At 36.5% G+C, this 15,864-nt stretch overlaps 1 protein-coding gene across 4 annotated transcripts in view; it reads right to left on the bottom strand.

Moving 5' to 3' along the window:
- ARL15 (ARF like GTPase 15) overlaps nt 1-15,864 on the bottom strand; it is a 166,952-nt gene that overhangs the window by 131,938 nt on the left and 19,150 nt on the right. For 3 of the 4 annotated variants that reach the window (XM_083355549.1, XM_083355548.1, XM_083355551.1), the window contains exon 1: nt 12,267-12,330. The exons of the other annotated variant lie outside the window; for it this stretch is intronic. In XM_083355549.1, the coding sequence (XP_083211675.1) occupies nt 12,267-12,320 (54 nt within the window). In that variant the 5' untranslated portion in view covers nt 12,321-12,330. Of the gene's footprint in view, nt 1-12,266; nt 12,331-15,864 lie in introns of those variants that run through there. 4 annotated transcript variants of the gene reach the window in all.

The following is a 15,864-nucleotide window of genomic DNA, read 5'->3' as shown; positions in this document are numbered from 1 at the left end:
CCAGCAGTCCGGCCTGGCCTGATAGCTCTAATCTGGGGTCCCAGCTTGTATTTTACTATTGTTTGTTTTCACTATTGTTCATTCTGTATGCCTACCTTATTCTGTACACCGCCCCGAGTCCCTCGGGAGAAGGGCGGTTTATAAAAACAAACAAATAAATAAATAAATAAATAAATTTTAAGACATTATTACATGTTTAAGAAAAATGCTTCATGTAGAATTATTTCTCATAAATATGCTCAATTTGTTCTGAATTACACATGAATTATAGAGCATAACTAAATCTAAGAGAAAATGGGCCTTCTGCTGGAGAATCATTATTCTGATGTATTAATAGGACTCAAGAAATGTACACTAAGGACACAAAACCTCCATCACGAGGCCTGTGTGAAATATCCCAGAGGTGCTCCAAAATAATGATTGGGATAACTGTTTGCATTCCAGTTTCCATCCTTTAGGCCAGACATGTCAAACACAAGGCCCGGGGGCCGGATCCGGCCCGCAAAGTGGTTTCATGCGGCCCGCGAAGCCATCCTGGAAACAGTGAGGGAACGGCCCCCACTGCCTTGGCCCTGCCCCAGAGACCCTCCTGCCAGAGACCCTCAGATCTGTCCCACTCCTCCCCCATAGGCACCCTTGATGCGAACGATGTAGAGCTAGCCACGCCCACCTAGTAGGCCATATGTACTTAGGCCACACCCACCTGGCCCCCTGAGGGAAACCGCAATGCTGATGCGGCCCTCAATGAAATTGAGTTTGACACCCCTGCTTTAGGCTGATTTGCATCCCATCCACCCCTTCTGCATTTCTGTGTCATAGAACCCGTTAGGTTTTTTTTTTTAATTGAGAATCCTGAGCAAGAGGCAAACTTCTAGTGATAAAAACTGGTCCTGAGCAAGAGGCAAACTTCTAGTGATAAAAACTGGCTGCATACAATGAGGGGAAAAAATTATTTGATCCCCTGCTGATTTTGTACATTTGCCCATTGACAAAGAAATGATCAGTCTATAATTCTAATGGTAGGTTTATTTTAACTCATTTCAGATATCCTCTTCTTGTTAGACTTGATCTGTAATAACAGATTATTATTTCTTTGTTTTCAATCACTGTGTATTTGTGACGGGTAAATACCTTTTCTTCCAGTAGTTCTGCAGCTGCTGGACCTGGTTGCTCAGCCAACAGTCCTGAGTCCTGTAGCCCATTTTTCACCAGCACTCCAACATCTAGCATGGACCTTGTTAACCTAGGTGACATCTGAGCCGGTATGGCTTTCTGAACTTTACGTCTCACCATATTTTTTTATGGGAGAGACAATCTTTGTCTGATTTCTCTGATGAGACCTGTCCAGTATGGTTGAACCTCTGGCATAGCTCTCGTCTTCCTCAGAGCACACAAGCCCACAACGTCAAGGTAGTGCCTCACTGGGGGCTGCTGCTGCTGCTGCTGCTGCTGCTATTATTATTATTATTTATTATTATTATTATTATTATTATTATTATTATTATTATTATTATTATTATTATTATTATTATTATTTTACTACTACTACTTTTTCAAATTCTTTCCTGAAATCAAATACATTCATCTTGATACATTCATCATGAGATTGGACAACCATTTCTCTGAAACTGTATAGGATTTCCTGCCTGAGCAGGGGATTGGATAAAAGACCTCCAAGGTCTGTTCTATCCCACCCCATCCCATCCCATCCCATCCCATCCTATCCCATCCCATCCTATCCTATCCTATCCTATCCTATCCTATTACATTTCCACAGTGTATTATAGAACTCAGTGGTTCAAAAAATTGTTAAGATTATAAGTTTATTCTGGCAAGACTTGTTCTTAAAAAATCTTTCGCAAGTTCCTGAAATAACCACATTGTTTTCAAAGTGCTTAGATACTATTCTCTCTGCAATCTGATCTACAGTCTTTTGTGTATTCTCCTCTAGTCCAGGACTTCATTTGTTGTCCACTTCTTTGCAAAAATATATAAATATGTGCCTAGCCCAGGGCTTTTTTTGTCATAGAACACCCAGAACGGAGTTCTGGCACCTTTTTTGGATGGAACCTTGTAGGGTAGGCAAGGCGGGTTGTATGACATGTGCGAGTTCCGGCACCTTTTTCTTTTACAAAAAAAGCACTGGCCTAACCTAATAAATAAAATCTGTTACTTGGAAAAGGAATTATCTGATTTTGGTCACCACAGATTAATACAGCTCTCTTTCTACATGTCTACAACAAGAAGACCAAGCTCAGCAAGATGGAACAGAAATTCCTAAAATGCATACTTTCTACATGTATATTTTTTGGTTTCCGCATCTTCATAAAACCACACTAACTTTTGTGATTTTAATATCTTACCCATTAGTTTCTACTGCCAAGAAATCCTTACTTATAACTGCTTTGAATTTAGTGAACTCTTTATTCTTTGAGCACAAGAACAGAAAATAAAATTCCTTTCATAGAAGAAAACTTCTAAGAAGTTGTGAACCAGATTTCAGCCAATATTTGTTGTTAGGTTTTGTTCAATCTTGTTCAAATACATCAGTACATTATAAGCACTCTTATCAGACAACATCAAGAAGCTATTGAAGCTGGACATCAAGGAACAGCTTACAAAAAATGTGAGAAAATTCTGTCACACTCTTGTTTGTACTGAATTATTTATATCTACATCCTGTTTAGGGAATGAATTGAACATGTGTACACTTTGTGGGAATATTTTTTTACAACAATTTCTTCTTACTGAAGGGGAGATTCCAGTCAGCACTTGCTTCCTGTCATTCATTCTACCAGACAAAAAAAGAAAAAAGAATTCAATTGTATTTCATACATTTTTAAACATTCCAAGGGGTCCTTTGCTCCTTTATCCAACATTACAATGTTATGTTTATATTGCAATTGGTAGAAGAAGAAGCAGCAGCAGCAGCCCACTTCTTTAACACAACATCTACTCCATGGCACGCAAATTGAGGATATGAGTTCAAAGTTTAAAATGTAAATTAAAGAGTCACTCAAGGTTCACAATGCTGAAATCTCTGTCACTTTTATGCCTTGCATTATGTTCCTCCATACTCAATACTCATGTAGCAAAGGTGAACTCGACAGAACAAAGTGTATCTGAGGGTAGGACTTGGAGATCTGTTAGTATGCAGTATGGATGATTGAGCTGGACAATACAGATTTAGGTCCAGACAACAATTCTTCTCAGTCTTGTGAGGTAAGTCAGGGAAAAGAACAGACATCATTAGTATTCCCAAAATGAGAGTATAATAACAGAATACTGAAAACCTCTCCATTTTTTTCTCTCCCATTTTATATTAAATAATATCATGGTGAGTTATTTTGAGTTTCTCTCTCATACTTCAATCTCTGGACTGTATTATAGGTTCTCCAAGTCCCCGCTTAATGACTCATACATTCTAAATACAATAAATAGCTATAGTGGTTGAAATTTATAGTAACTAAAATATAATACTCCTGGAAAATATATTAGGAAAGCTTATCATAGAATTCATTAGTTCTAATGAAATACAATACCGTCTAAATGAGTAAAATAACCAAAATCTAATACTTCTGGAGGATTTTAGGAAAGTTTGTAGTATTTCTAATGATATAATATATTGTCTAAATGAGTGTTCATAAACTACCTCTGTAGCAAAGTTGAATAAACAGAGTTCCTCTGTGAGGGAGATGGGTAGTTCTTAAATAAGATAAATAAATTAAACACCTTGATTTGTGATTTGCATGTCAGAATAGTCATACTGATCATTAAGCAAAAATGCATCACTCTAAATTAATGGACTGAACTTTGAAAACTTTTTTTTACAAGATAAAGGTTTCACTCACTTCTGATTTCACCCAGTATAATCCAAAGTTATAATTAAAATCAGTACTGTATACCAGCAATTCATTAAATTCATTAAAGAGCCTTGGTGGAGCAGTGGGCTAATGCCTCCTTAAGTAACACCAGCTGCCTGCAATTAGTGTAGGTTCGCGTCCCACCAGGCTCAAGGTTGACTCAGCCTTCCATCCTTCTGAGGTAGGTAAAATGAGGACCCAGATTGTTGGGGGCAATAAGCTGACTTTGTAATAATGCCGCTTGGGGGCCCCCGAAAGCCCTAATAAGCAGGCATATACATAGAAGGCTATTGCTAAGCACATTGATTTGTGCTTGGATTGTAAGCCGCCCTGAGTCTTCGGAGAAGGGCGGAATATAAATGGGAATATATATATATATATATATATATATATATATATATATATATATATATATATATATACACATATATATGTATATGTATATGTATATGTATATGTATATGTATATGTATATGTATATGTATACATATATATATGTATATATGGACCTTTGGTCATTCAGGTTTTTTCCCGCATAGAAATGAAGGTGTAGGCGCAACGTTTCGACGGAATCCCATCCGTCATCATCAGGCTGGTGGCTTCTGCTTCCTTCTTCTGGGAGAAGCACGTGGTAGTGGCTGTTTGTTCCTCTTTTTTAAACTGCCAGAGGGGGTGTGTTCTGTATATATATATAAATTTACAAGCATCATAGCTACTGGTACAAGTATATACATTAATTTTGTTTCCTAGTTTATGTAAGTTATTTATGTATAGCCAAAAGAACTATTCCAATCACAGAATTCTTAAAATATGAAAAATCAATCTCACTACTTAAGGTGATTCTGGTAGCTCCTTTCAGTCTCAAATGGAAAAGATCTCACAGTAATGTCATTATGTTCTTCCCAGACTGGGCAAAAGCAACACAAAAGGATGGAACTGAATATTAAACATACAAATTTTCTTAAAGCATATATCCCACATTTTTTTTACAGTGAGAAACTTGGGAGTAGTCAACAATTCAGAGGTAGAATATTTTATATGCAAATACTTTATCAAATTCTTGACACCTCCACCTGGAATGGGAAAACCCATAGCCTGAAGCCCTAGAGCCACTGCTTATCAGTGACAGCCAGAAACTTTCTTTCAGGCATTGACCAATAAAAGTATATTCAATAAAATTAACAAAACTATTCTCCAACAACAAGAACTATTAGCAATCATTTGTGGGTGAAACTAACACATAATGTAGCAAAATTAATTTATCTTGATTGTTTAACAGATAGTACAAGTAAAAGTTATCAGAGTGCCCTGGAAATTTAAATAAAAGAGGGGTAAGAACATGAGCTGTGGTTTCTATGGTACTCTATCACAGGGCCAGTATTGAATTTAACATGGAGTTTTCCTATATTTCCCATCCAGGACAAACTGTGGGGAAGCTGAGAATCAAGCTAAAGATAAGATGCTCCTAAATTTGGGAACTATGAGATACAATAAATATGAAGCTGGTTTAAGCATTAACATTTGATTATTTGCAATTATATTTTCAGAAAAAGCAAAAATTTCCACTAGATCTTCTATATCTAAAATGCTTTATCTTAGTATTGATGTAGCTTAACTATCAATGTAACAAATATGAAACAGATGGCTCAATATTCTTAGACAACTAACATTGCAGTCTTCTCTATTGTACTACAAAAATAATTGGGTGAAAATACTTTATGCGTATTTAGGGAACATATCAACAGTGGTAATGCAACATACTGAGGACGAATTTCATTGAAAGTCAACCATTTTTTTCTTTGGTAGCACAGAATAATATTACAACCTTAGAAAAGTCAGTTTATTTGTTTTGTCCCTTCTAAGTTAGGTAGGAGAAACAAGTTTTAGTTTCACTCATCTTTTCATAACTGTAACTTTCGTAAGAAAAAAAATGGGTCCCAGAGCAGAAGTTCAATTATAATTTGGTATTCACTAAGGATTTGCTAGAATATGAAACATCAAAGCTTCTAAGCTGAGCCTCTTATTATGTATGGTCCAGATGATGAAATATTGCATTGGGATTCTAAGAATAATGCAATTTTTGTTTTGCCATCTGTTCACCAGGTAACTTTGAGAAAATCATTCTACTTCCAAGTTTAATTCTCTACTCAAAATGAATCTGAATTATTACCAGTGTAGATGGCCCAAGGGCCCAGACATTTTTTAAAAACTCCCTAGGATACCAACTAGATGGCACATAATCAAAATCAGGACAACTAATATTGCCATTCCAAACACAGAGGTTGTTGTCTTACTTTAGAAATTGTGGTGGGACATTATTGTCTATATACTGCAGGACACTATAGCAAAAGGCAAGCTGCCCTGCATAGTATATAGGTAGTATATGTTCCATTCCCACAGTTACTCACCTGAATTTACCACTTTTATTTGGCAAAAGTATTATGTGAAGGTGATACAGGCAGCTTAAGTAAATGTTATTAAAATGTACTCATAAATTAAATAAAGAAAGAAGTTACCTGATCTGCCACATTGGCCATGCAATTTCTTTGTCCTATGATATAAGACAATGCAAACTATCTCAATATAAGCAGAATAAATCATAACTGCTTAACTGAGCAGGAACATGACTTGGCCACCCAAAAGCCAGTAATTATTTGTAAAAGAGATGACAAATCTTCAAAGCAGGAAAGTAAGTTTTCTGATTTCATTCTGTACCATCTTAATTTGAGAAGCAGAAAAGACCTTGTTTACTTAATATTCTCCCCCAGTAGATGTGAAAGAGTACATAAGAGTTATTACAACTCTAACTGCTTATGTCCCATTCTAACAGCCTATACAGAAATAATCCTGAGCAGAAAAAGTGGGAACTCAAGATAAAATCTGAACACTTATTCAACTCTAAATATTATTCTTGAAATGCTGTATAGCCTTGTTTTTCTTAATTAAAAGAGGGCCCAGAGAATATGAAGGCCACCTCCTGGGAGCTCCACAAGTGAATCAGTCAGGAGTTGCAGGACCTTGGACAGCTCTATACAAGAAACCTGCTCCTGCAGGAATAAAAGTAAAGATGCCCTGGAGTTAAGTTGGAATACTGGTGATTTCAAGAACATATTTATGAAGTGGCTCACCACTACCTTCTCCCATGAGGTATTTCAACCTCCCAGATTTACAGAGATGTCCTGGTGATCCCTTAAATATCAACCAAACCCTTCCCTGCTTATTTCAAGAAACACTAGTTCGCTAAAAATGTTTATTCCTTGTGCCAGATATCCTTCTTTACCCTTCCTCCCACCCCCTTTGAAGAACAGAGAAAATTAAAGGGACAGGTCTTTACAATGTAGTTTAGAAGTTTTGTTAAATTTTGGCTAGCTCCTATTTTTTGTGCACTAGCAGTAATAAGCAGACACTTGGAAAATAATGGAGTCTCCTAACGTAAGTAATATTCATTTACTTGTAAATCTAGCTTAAGGATTCCTGGCTCAATTGACATCACAACTGTGAGAAATGTAACAGGTAGTCCTGGACTTTAAACCATTTGTTTAGTTACCATTCAAAGTTACAACAGCATTGAAAAAAGTGACTTACAACAGTCCTTGCGCTTACAATGGTTACAGCATTCCTATACAGGCACATGTTGAAAATCGAGCATTTTACAACCAACCATCTATTTACAACAGTTGCAGAGTCCCAGAGTCATGTGATTGCCATTTGCGACCTTCTTAAGTGACTTATGACAAGCAAAGTCAATGGGCACTTATTGACCACACTTCACTTAGCAATAGAAATTATGGCCCCAATTACGATCTTAAGTTGAGAACTATTCTACTAGTTTCTTGTTCCTTCTAAAGCCTACTCTTAGAATCCTTGTTACTTCCATGAGTCATGACATACCCTCACTAAATGGCCTCAGAATTGGGATAGGCATACTCAAAGGAGAGGTAATGAAAGTATCTCTTGTTCCCACATCTTGCAGAATGCTGCTGTTTAAACCTATCCCAAATTCTCTACATACATGCTAATCCCCTTTCCCTATTTTGGGCCCATAATTCAAGCCAAATGAGTTGTTGTGTATCACTTAAATACATAACGCACATAAACAGTGCTAAAACATGGAGAGAAATGGAAATCAGATGCATTGATTTTAAATTATATTAGTAAAGGGATCTTAAGACCAATTGAAAAGAAATGAAGACATATTTCATACAGATATGTCTGTAATTATCTGTACAAACTCGGTGTTCATAGAGTTATGTAGATGACACATTCCAAACTTTTTTTCTGACATTTCATTGAATTAGAAAACAGAACAAGAAAGTTAAATGCTGACAAGACAGAGGATTTAGTTTCCATATTACAAACTGTGGTTCCTCTAAAGAAAAAACCAGATTTGTGCTTAGTGTTGCCAGAAGGAATATTTTATGTTTCCTTCCCCAGAGTCAACTCAGGAGGAGAGTATTTTGAATTAGAATACATTCATAAAATTGTCCTGTACCTCAGGGGTCCCAACCTTTTTTGGTTTTGCAGACTGCCAGCAGCAGCTTTGTTGATGGAGAGGGGAATGGTTTTGTGTATGTAACCTAAATCCTGGGCAAATGAAGCTTTGTGCGCTCACATGCCACTTCAGCCTGGGGACTGGAGACCCCTGCTGTACTGCATTAGTAAAAGAAAAGGCAAACAAAAATAATTTATAGCATTTTATGTGTAACAATTTTGGCAAATAAGGATTGCTGGCCTCATAGAAAATTTATGAAGATTTTTTTTGCCTAAATATGAAGTGTTTTCCCAGAATTTTTTTTTAAAATTCCCATTTTAATATATGGGTCTGGGGCTTGTTGGTGGTGAGAGACCAACAGTATCCCCAGTGAGGCTACCTGTTTGTTCCAGTCAGTCTTAATGGAAGGGAGGCAAGACATCTAGCCCTTGGCCCTTGCTTTGTGCCTCAAGAATTGATGCTGTCCTACATATGCTTAATACTTACAAGACATTTCTGACTGAGCTGATCCATCAGAATGGGGTTAGGTATCCCCAGCATACTAATTATATACTCAGTATGTATGTATGTATGTATGTATGAATGAATGAAAGAATGAATGAATGAATGAATGAATGAATGAATGAATGAATGAATGAATTTACCACTTTTATTACTTTTACAAAAAACTCAAGGCTGGGACACATATTCAACACACCTTCCTCCTGCCTGAAGAGCAAGTGGTAACCATGGCAAAGAGGGACTTTGCAGAAATCCACCCTGTTCGTCAATTACATCCATTCCTGGACTGGATGGTCCTATTTATAGTCATTCATGTTTCATTATCTCTTATGAATACTTAAGTCCATACATAATAATATGTATGTACAAATATATACATAATATATACATAGTAGCTAAAAGCCAGAAGAGAAAATACTACTAAGGGCAATAAAATAAAAGAAGGCACTGAATAGTATCAAGCTGGTCAGTAAATAAATGGAATTATAAGCAAGGAAGATTTTGCATCAGTTAGTGCCTCACTTTCTCTTTTAGTGCACAATATTTTACTACAATCCAAGTAGTAGAATTTGAAATATGGAAAAGTCAAATTGTCTGTTTTCCAGAGTACTGTCAAAGCAGGGATAAAATAAAGATACAGTATTACTAATGTCCCCACTGTAAAACAACACTTGTTGGACTGTTTTGATTCCCTACTTTCCTATGAACAAGTGCATTTCTCATATGATATTTTAGAATATTTTCCCTATAATAATAAAGAGCAAAATATGATACCAAGTGTATAAAAAGCTTTTTCTTAATTTGGGAAATGTGAAGTATGGAAAGGCAGCTGGCCACTTCCCAAAAGGTTTTGAATGCCTGTTTTTTAATCTCGGCACTAGGTTGCTTTGGCCTGTTTGAATTGCTTCTGGCACACTATGCTTTTTATATATTATTCTTTATTTGTTATTTTTGTTTTTAATTATGTGTGCTGACCTGAGTTGCATGTCGAGCAGATTGAGTAAATGGGGAAGATTTATGAAGAACAATGCCATATCATTCTTTACTTCATTTCCTAAATGATATCAGTGAATCTGGGGGAAGGGAATATTTGGAAGTATATTCCAAAGACTAAGGATTGCAAATAGAAATCTCAACCCTCACTTCTTAAATGGCAAGACTTTCAGCATGCCTTCCCAAGATAAGCATACAAGACAGAATGGTTCTAGTTGAAGATACCAGGAAGTAACCGACAAGGAGTTTTATAGGTTAAAAGAGCACTTTAAACTGTACTTGGAAACCTCTTGGAACTCACACAGTTCCGATAAAATTAGCATTATATGATTGCAATGGCTCTTACATTCCAGCAGGTGAGCAACTATTTTTTTTATCTAATCGCAGTTTCTAAGGCAGCCCCATGTAAAACAAATCACAGTAACCCATTGTCCAGTGGTAAGTACATGAGGTGCTGTTACCAGGACCATCCACTTTAAACAAGGTCACAACTATATTGAGCCTTGGTGGAGCAGTGGGCTAATGCCTCCTTAAGTAACACCAGCTGCCTGCAATTAGTGCAGGTTCGCATCCCACCAGGCTTAAGGTTGACTCAGCCTTCCATCCTTCCGAGGTAGGTAAAATGAGGACCCAGATTGTTGGGGGCAATTAAGATGACTTTGTAATAATGCCGCTTGGGGGGGGGGGCGAAAGCCCTAATAAGCAGGCATATACATAGAATGAAGGCTATTGCTAAGCACAGTGGTTTGTGCTTAAATTGTAAGCCGCCCTGAGTCTTCGGAGAAGGGCGGGATATAAATGGGATTAAAATAAAAAAAATAAAAAAAAAATAAAACTAGTGCACCGGCAAAGCCAGACAAACAGCACCTCTTTGAAAAGTCTTAATTTCAGGTTTTTCTTTTCTATCCAGTCATCTAGTCTCTAGGTATTATCTTTCCCAACTGTGAGTTAACCAAAGTTGGAAAGCTATACTTGATTTACCCTTAGTATATTGATACTTCATCCCCAACTAACAGATGCCTTCAGATGTTTCCTCCCAGCAGTTTTGTGTAAATGTTAAACAGCAGGGGAGACAAAGCTAAGCCTTGCATCACCATGAAAACTAGCTGCCACCAGGCTAAACTCTCTTCTGTTTTTGTAGGCAGAAATGGAACAAACCATATGCCACCAGCCCCAACTCTATCTGAATCCATAAGGCATTTGAGTTGAAATTTCTTAATTAGTTTTGCAGAAGGCAACAGGAAACAGGAAGCGATCTGATCATGGCAGAGAATAACAACATCCTCCATCCTCAGATCACAAGCTAGAATAGATTCTTAGCAATAAAAGCACCGAATGTATGAATTGGGCCAGAGATTACCAGGTGATCAGGATGCCATGAAATGCTGGGCTCTCCTAGACTCTCCCCCCTCCACATAATATAAGGATTGTAATCCCCTAGCAAAGGGCTCCCCAATCCCCAGACTGCTACCGGTCCACCGGCCGTTGAACCAGGCAGCGCAAGTGGCAGGCAAGAATGTGAAGATCCATTTGCACACACGGGATTAGGTTATGCAGGTGAAACCATCCCCTTTCCCCTGTCATTGCCACTGCCTGTCGCCACCGCTGCTATCAGTCTGCAGACCTGGAAAGGTTGGGGACCGCTGCCCTAGCATCACTTGTTCAGCAGGTTCTAACACTAGCCCCACCACAAAATCCAGGAGCATAATAATTGTCCCCATGGTAAAATATTGGTTAGTCTTATTTTTGTTACTCCCAAGGATTTAAATTCACACAGTGCACTGCTGTCCCATTCTCAGTAGTAAACAAGGCAAATCTGTGAAATATGCGGATATACCCTTGAGCTTCTATCTACGGTTACAAAACAGTCAATTCCATAAGTTGATCCCAAGATTCTAGAGAATTTCTATGAGTGTACTGTCTGGATTCATTGAATTCCACTAATTAAATAATTATGAAGAGATGCTTGAAGATCTATTCAAAGACATGGTATTGAAGCAACTGAAGCAATGAATGTAAATTCATGAAGAATATGAATGTTTAAGCAAAAATGCATTTGCTACATTTCCCAATTGGAGAATTTTGGCAGTTGAAGTCCAGAAATTTTAAAGTTGCCAAGGCTGAAAAAACAATGCATTAATATAATTGAAAATAAATATTAAAACACATTTTATTTCAATACTCTCTTTTAATATTTCTTTTGTTTTAAGAACCAAGCATGGATCTCTAAAATTTGTTTAATATTTAAGAATTGCTTTTAGTAGACATGATAAAATTTCTACTAATTTCAAAAATACAGATCTTTTCTTATGCTAAATTTCTTTCATTATTAAACACAGGGTAGCTATAACTAACATTCTAATAATTACGTTGCAAGCAAGAACTACATTGCATTAAAAATGCAGCATAATGCTTACCGTGTAAATGCCAATTCTACAAACAGCAAATGAAAGCTGGATACATTCAGACATTTTCTAAAAAAATTGAAATAAGCATTACCAAGTATTATTAATGTTGGAAAAGGGAAAGGATTCCTCAAAAAAACTCACAAATATATTTGATGGGTTCTCCCACCATCTCCAGCAGAACTGGATTCTGCTGTTCATGTTTAAACTTGAGAAATTAACAAATTTAATGATGAAATTCAAAAGACTAGCTAGAATAGAGGTTCCAGTTCTCCTTTCTGCGGCAGTATATCTTGAGGACAACATAAGTATCAAGAATCATTATTTAAAAAATCAGTGTGATGAAGAATATTACTTTTTACTTCTGGAATACTTCATTAAAATGTATTATCCATATAATTTTGGCACAATAAATTCCCAAAATAAGAACTCTTATAAAATGTTATCTCAGTCTTTTAATTTGGAAGTCTCTCATATTTATGTAACAATCTCTAGCCATCACATTGTAAAATAATATGTTATGTGAATGTATTTCACATTTAATTATTCTTTCCTACCTGTAAATATAGGTAACACCTTCCATCAAATAAGAGGCAGGAAAAAAAACAACACAATGAAGTAAGAGTTTCACTTTCCATACCTGTTATAAATCTCTTTCCAAAATCCTTATGAACTTGACCAAAAGTGCTTCTGAGGTACATGGATTAATCTATCATGTATATTATAAAATAGCAAGCCAGAATTCTTAAGATATCTGGCTTAATACATTTGAGGGACAAAATTAGTGCCATCTTTTCAGTCTCTCTTACTTGACCATTATCCTTGTCTTAGTTTAATCTCCAAATGAGCTAAAAATTTAAAGCAAGGAAACAAACCATGGCCAAATTCCAGATATTGTTAGTGCAGATACACCAGGGGTTTTGTTGGTGGATTAAGTACTTAACAAAGCAGAGAAAGGGCTTTATTGTAAATAATTCTTTTTGCTGATATATATAAATGACACTGAAAAAGTAGTAGCATGAACTAATCTCCAAACACTTCAAAAAACAGAAGATGAAAAATAGTTTTCATAATAAAGTAAACTTCCTTTTCATACCCTGGAAATTAATTCCATGACATTGCATTATGTTTCATTACATAATGGTGTGCATTATGGTTAACAGTACTAAAAAAGGTAAAGGTAAAGGTTCCCCCACACATGCATGCTAGTCGTTTCCAACTCTAGGGGCCAGTGCTCATCTCCGTTTCAAAGCCTAAGAGCCAGTGCTTGTCCAAGGACGTCTCCGTGGTCATGTGGCTGGCATGACTAGACGCCAAAGGCGCACGGAACGCTATTACCTTCCCACCATAGTGGTCCCTATTTTTCTACTTGCATTTTTACGTGCTTTCGAACTGCTAGGTTGGCAGAAGCTGGGACAAGTAACAGGCGCTCACTCTGCTATGCGGCACTCGGGATTCGACCCGCCAAACTGCCGACCTTCTGATCGACAGGCTCAGCGTTCTAACCCACTGAGCCACCGCGTCCTACTACACACTAAATACTACTACACACTAAATATCGGCAGTGTCTGTTAGAAACAATTGGAAATGTAATTTAAATTATCTTCATGCAGTAAATTAAATAAGGAATTTGTGATTCTAAATTTATAGACATATTTGTTTCTTGGATCACCATTGAGCAGAAGCCATTTCTTCTGTTCCAGAACATTGATGACTTTAAAGTTAAATAATAAAGATATTTCTCCAGAAATGCCAACAGCCTAACTTTGATTAATTTTGTCAATTAAATTAAAAATTGGCCAGGTAATAATTCTACAGCAGTGTTCTGGTTCTTTATATTTAAAAACATATTTTATATGCAAGATTTTAAAACTTATTTTTTAAAACTAAAAGCCTAATGAGCATAAAGCATTTCCTTAATTCAAACTTGATTTGCATTTTACAACTTATCTCATTTGAAAGTCCTCCATCATTTTTTAAAAATATGCATACAATGCTAAAGTATTCCCCACATTTTCCAAGTGCAGCACAACAAAATCTAGCATAAGAAGTTCAGGTTTATTATTTTAACAGGGAAGCCAACAGAAAATGATTATACAACTTTACTTTCAATTCTTATTCAATACCCAAGTGTATTCACCCTGTTGGCAGTTTCTGACCTTTGGCAATTGTTACAAGAATTATATTTTCCAACTGCAAACAGGGTGGTAACTTTATTAATGGAAAAAGTGTATACTGTACAACTTTTAAAAAGATAATAATGCATACAAATTTCCCTAATTTTCTAAGGGAAAAAATAAACAAGTAAAAGTTTTGTTTTGTTCCTCTTGCCCCTGCAAATGAAATTATTAAAGCTTTTGTGAATTAAATTCAACTTCCTAGGCATTATCTTAACTTTCGTCATACACATTCTTTCTGCTATATTAGATAAAGATGATGTAAGAGAAGGAGTGAACCTGGGGGCAGTATTAAAACAGGAATAAGCATACAGTTGACTATGGTTTGTTCTCCAAGCTTGTTTCAATATAATTTCTGAACGTTTCATTACCAAACTAGATAACATCATCAGCAGGATTTTCTTGTCTTAGTCTTCTTAGATTATAAATGTCTTGTGTGACAGTGTGGTCAGTTGGTCAGCTGCTCAGAATTCAAATGTAGCTCCAAACAAACAACCACTTGCACGACTAACTGACCACACTGGCACACAAGCTATTTATCCTGCTGATGATGTTACCTAATTTGGTAATGAAATGTTCAGAAATTATATTGAAGCAAGCTTGGAGAACAAACCACAGCCAAAATCTAAAACCCAAACTACAAGTATTTTCTAGTATTTCATAAGCATAGAGTCTCTATGTTGCCACAAAGTGACTAAGTCCAATCCCTCTTGAATTCCATTGACATTTATTTAACACCAAGAAAGTGCTAACCGTTAGTTGAATAGATTCCTGTGTATAGGCATGATTAGTAATAAATCCATTTAATTGGAACTTCATGTGTAGTCCTGATCTTGACAAATAAGGGCTAAAAACCAAATTAACAGTCATAGAGAAATTACCAAAGTATCTTCCATTTTTTTTCACATCTCAGAAAAATCAAAGGTACATCACAAACATTCAACTAAGAATTCCATTTATCAATTGTCCCTACCTGGAAAACTCTTGATGTGCCAAACTTCAACTCTCATGACTCCTAGCCAGTAATAAAGGTGAGGATCTCTATTTCTTCACACTCGCCATTCCTCTACAGCAAGAGTGATCTTGCAGGCATTCTAACTGGAACACCTCTAAGCAGTTTTCTTTGAATCATCCAAAATTATTTGAAAGAAAAGAAACTAGACATCCCCAATGCTGTATAGACTGGAGCACTTACCAGTACTGGTCTGTTCTGCCTATATAAGGCAATGGGGAAAACCTCAAGTAAAAGAGAGAAGGCAATCCATCTGGAGCACTTGCTATCACAACTGTAATTCTGCTACTCCTATCAGAGTGTCCCTGTTCCATCCTGCATTGGTCAGCTTATCTTTGTTGGAGAAGAAAAAGTAGGACCCTGGGGTAAATCCTAGAAATATATGGATGGAAAGGACCTTGAGGTCTTTAACTTTCTACTT

This window comes from Vipera ursinii, assembly GCF_947247035.1.
Source record: "Vipera ursinii genome assembly, chromosome: 2".
NCBI lineage: Eukaryota > Metazoa > Chordata > Lepidosauria > Squamata > Viperidae > Vipera > Vipera ursinii.
The sequence above is the reverse complement of the archived record's forward strand: the minus strand, read 5'-3'. Positions and strand labels throughout refer to the sequence as shown.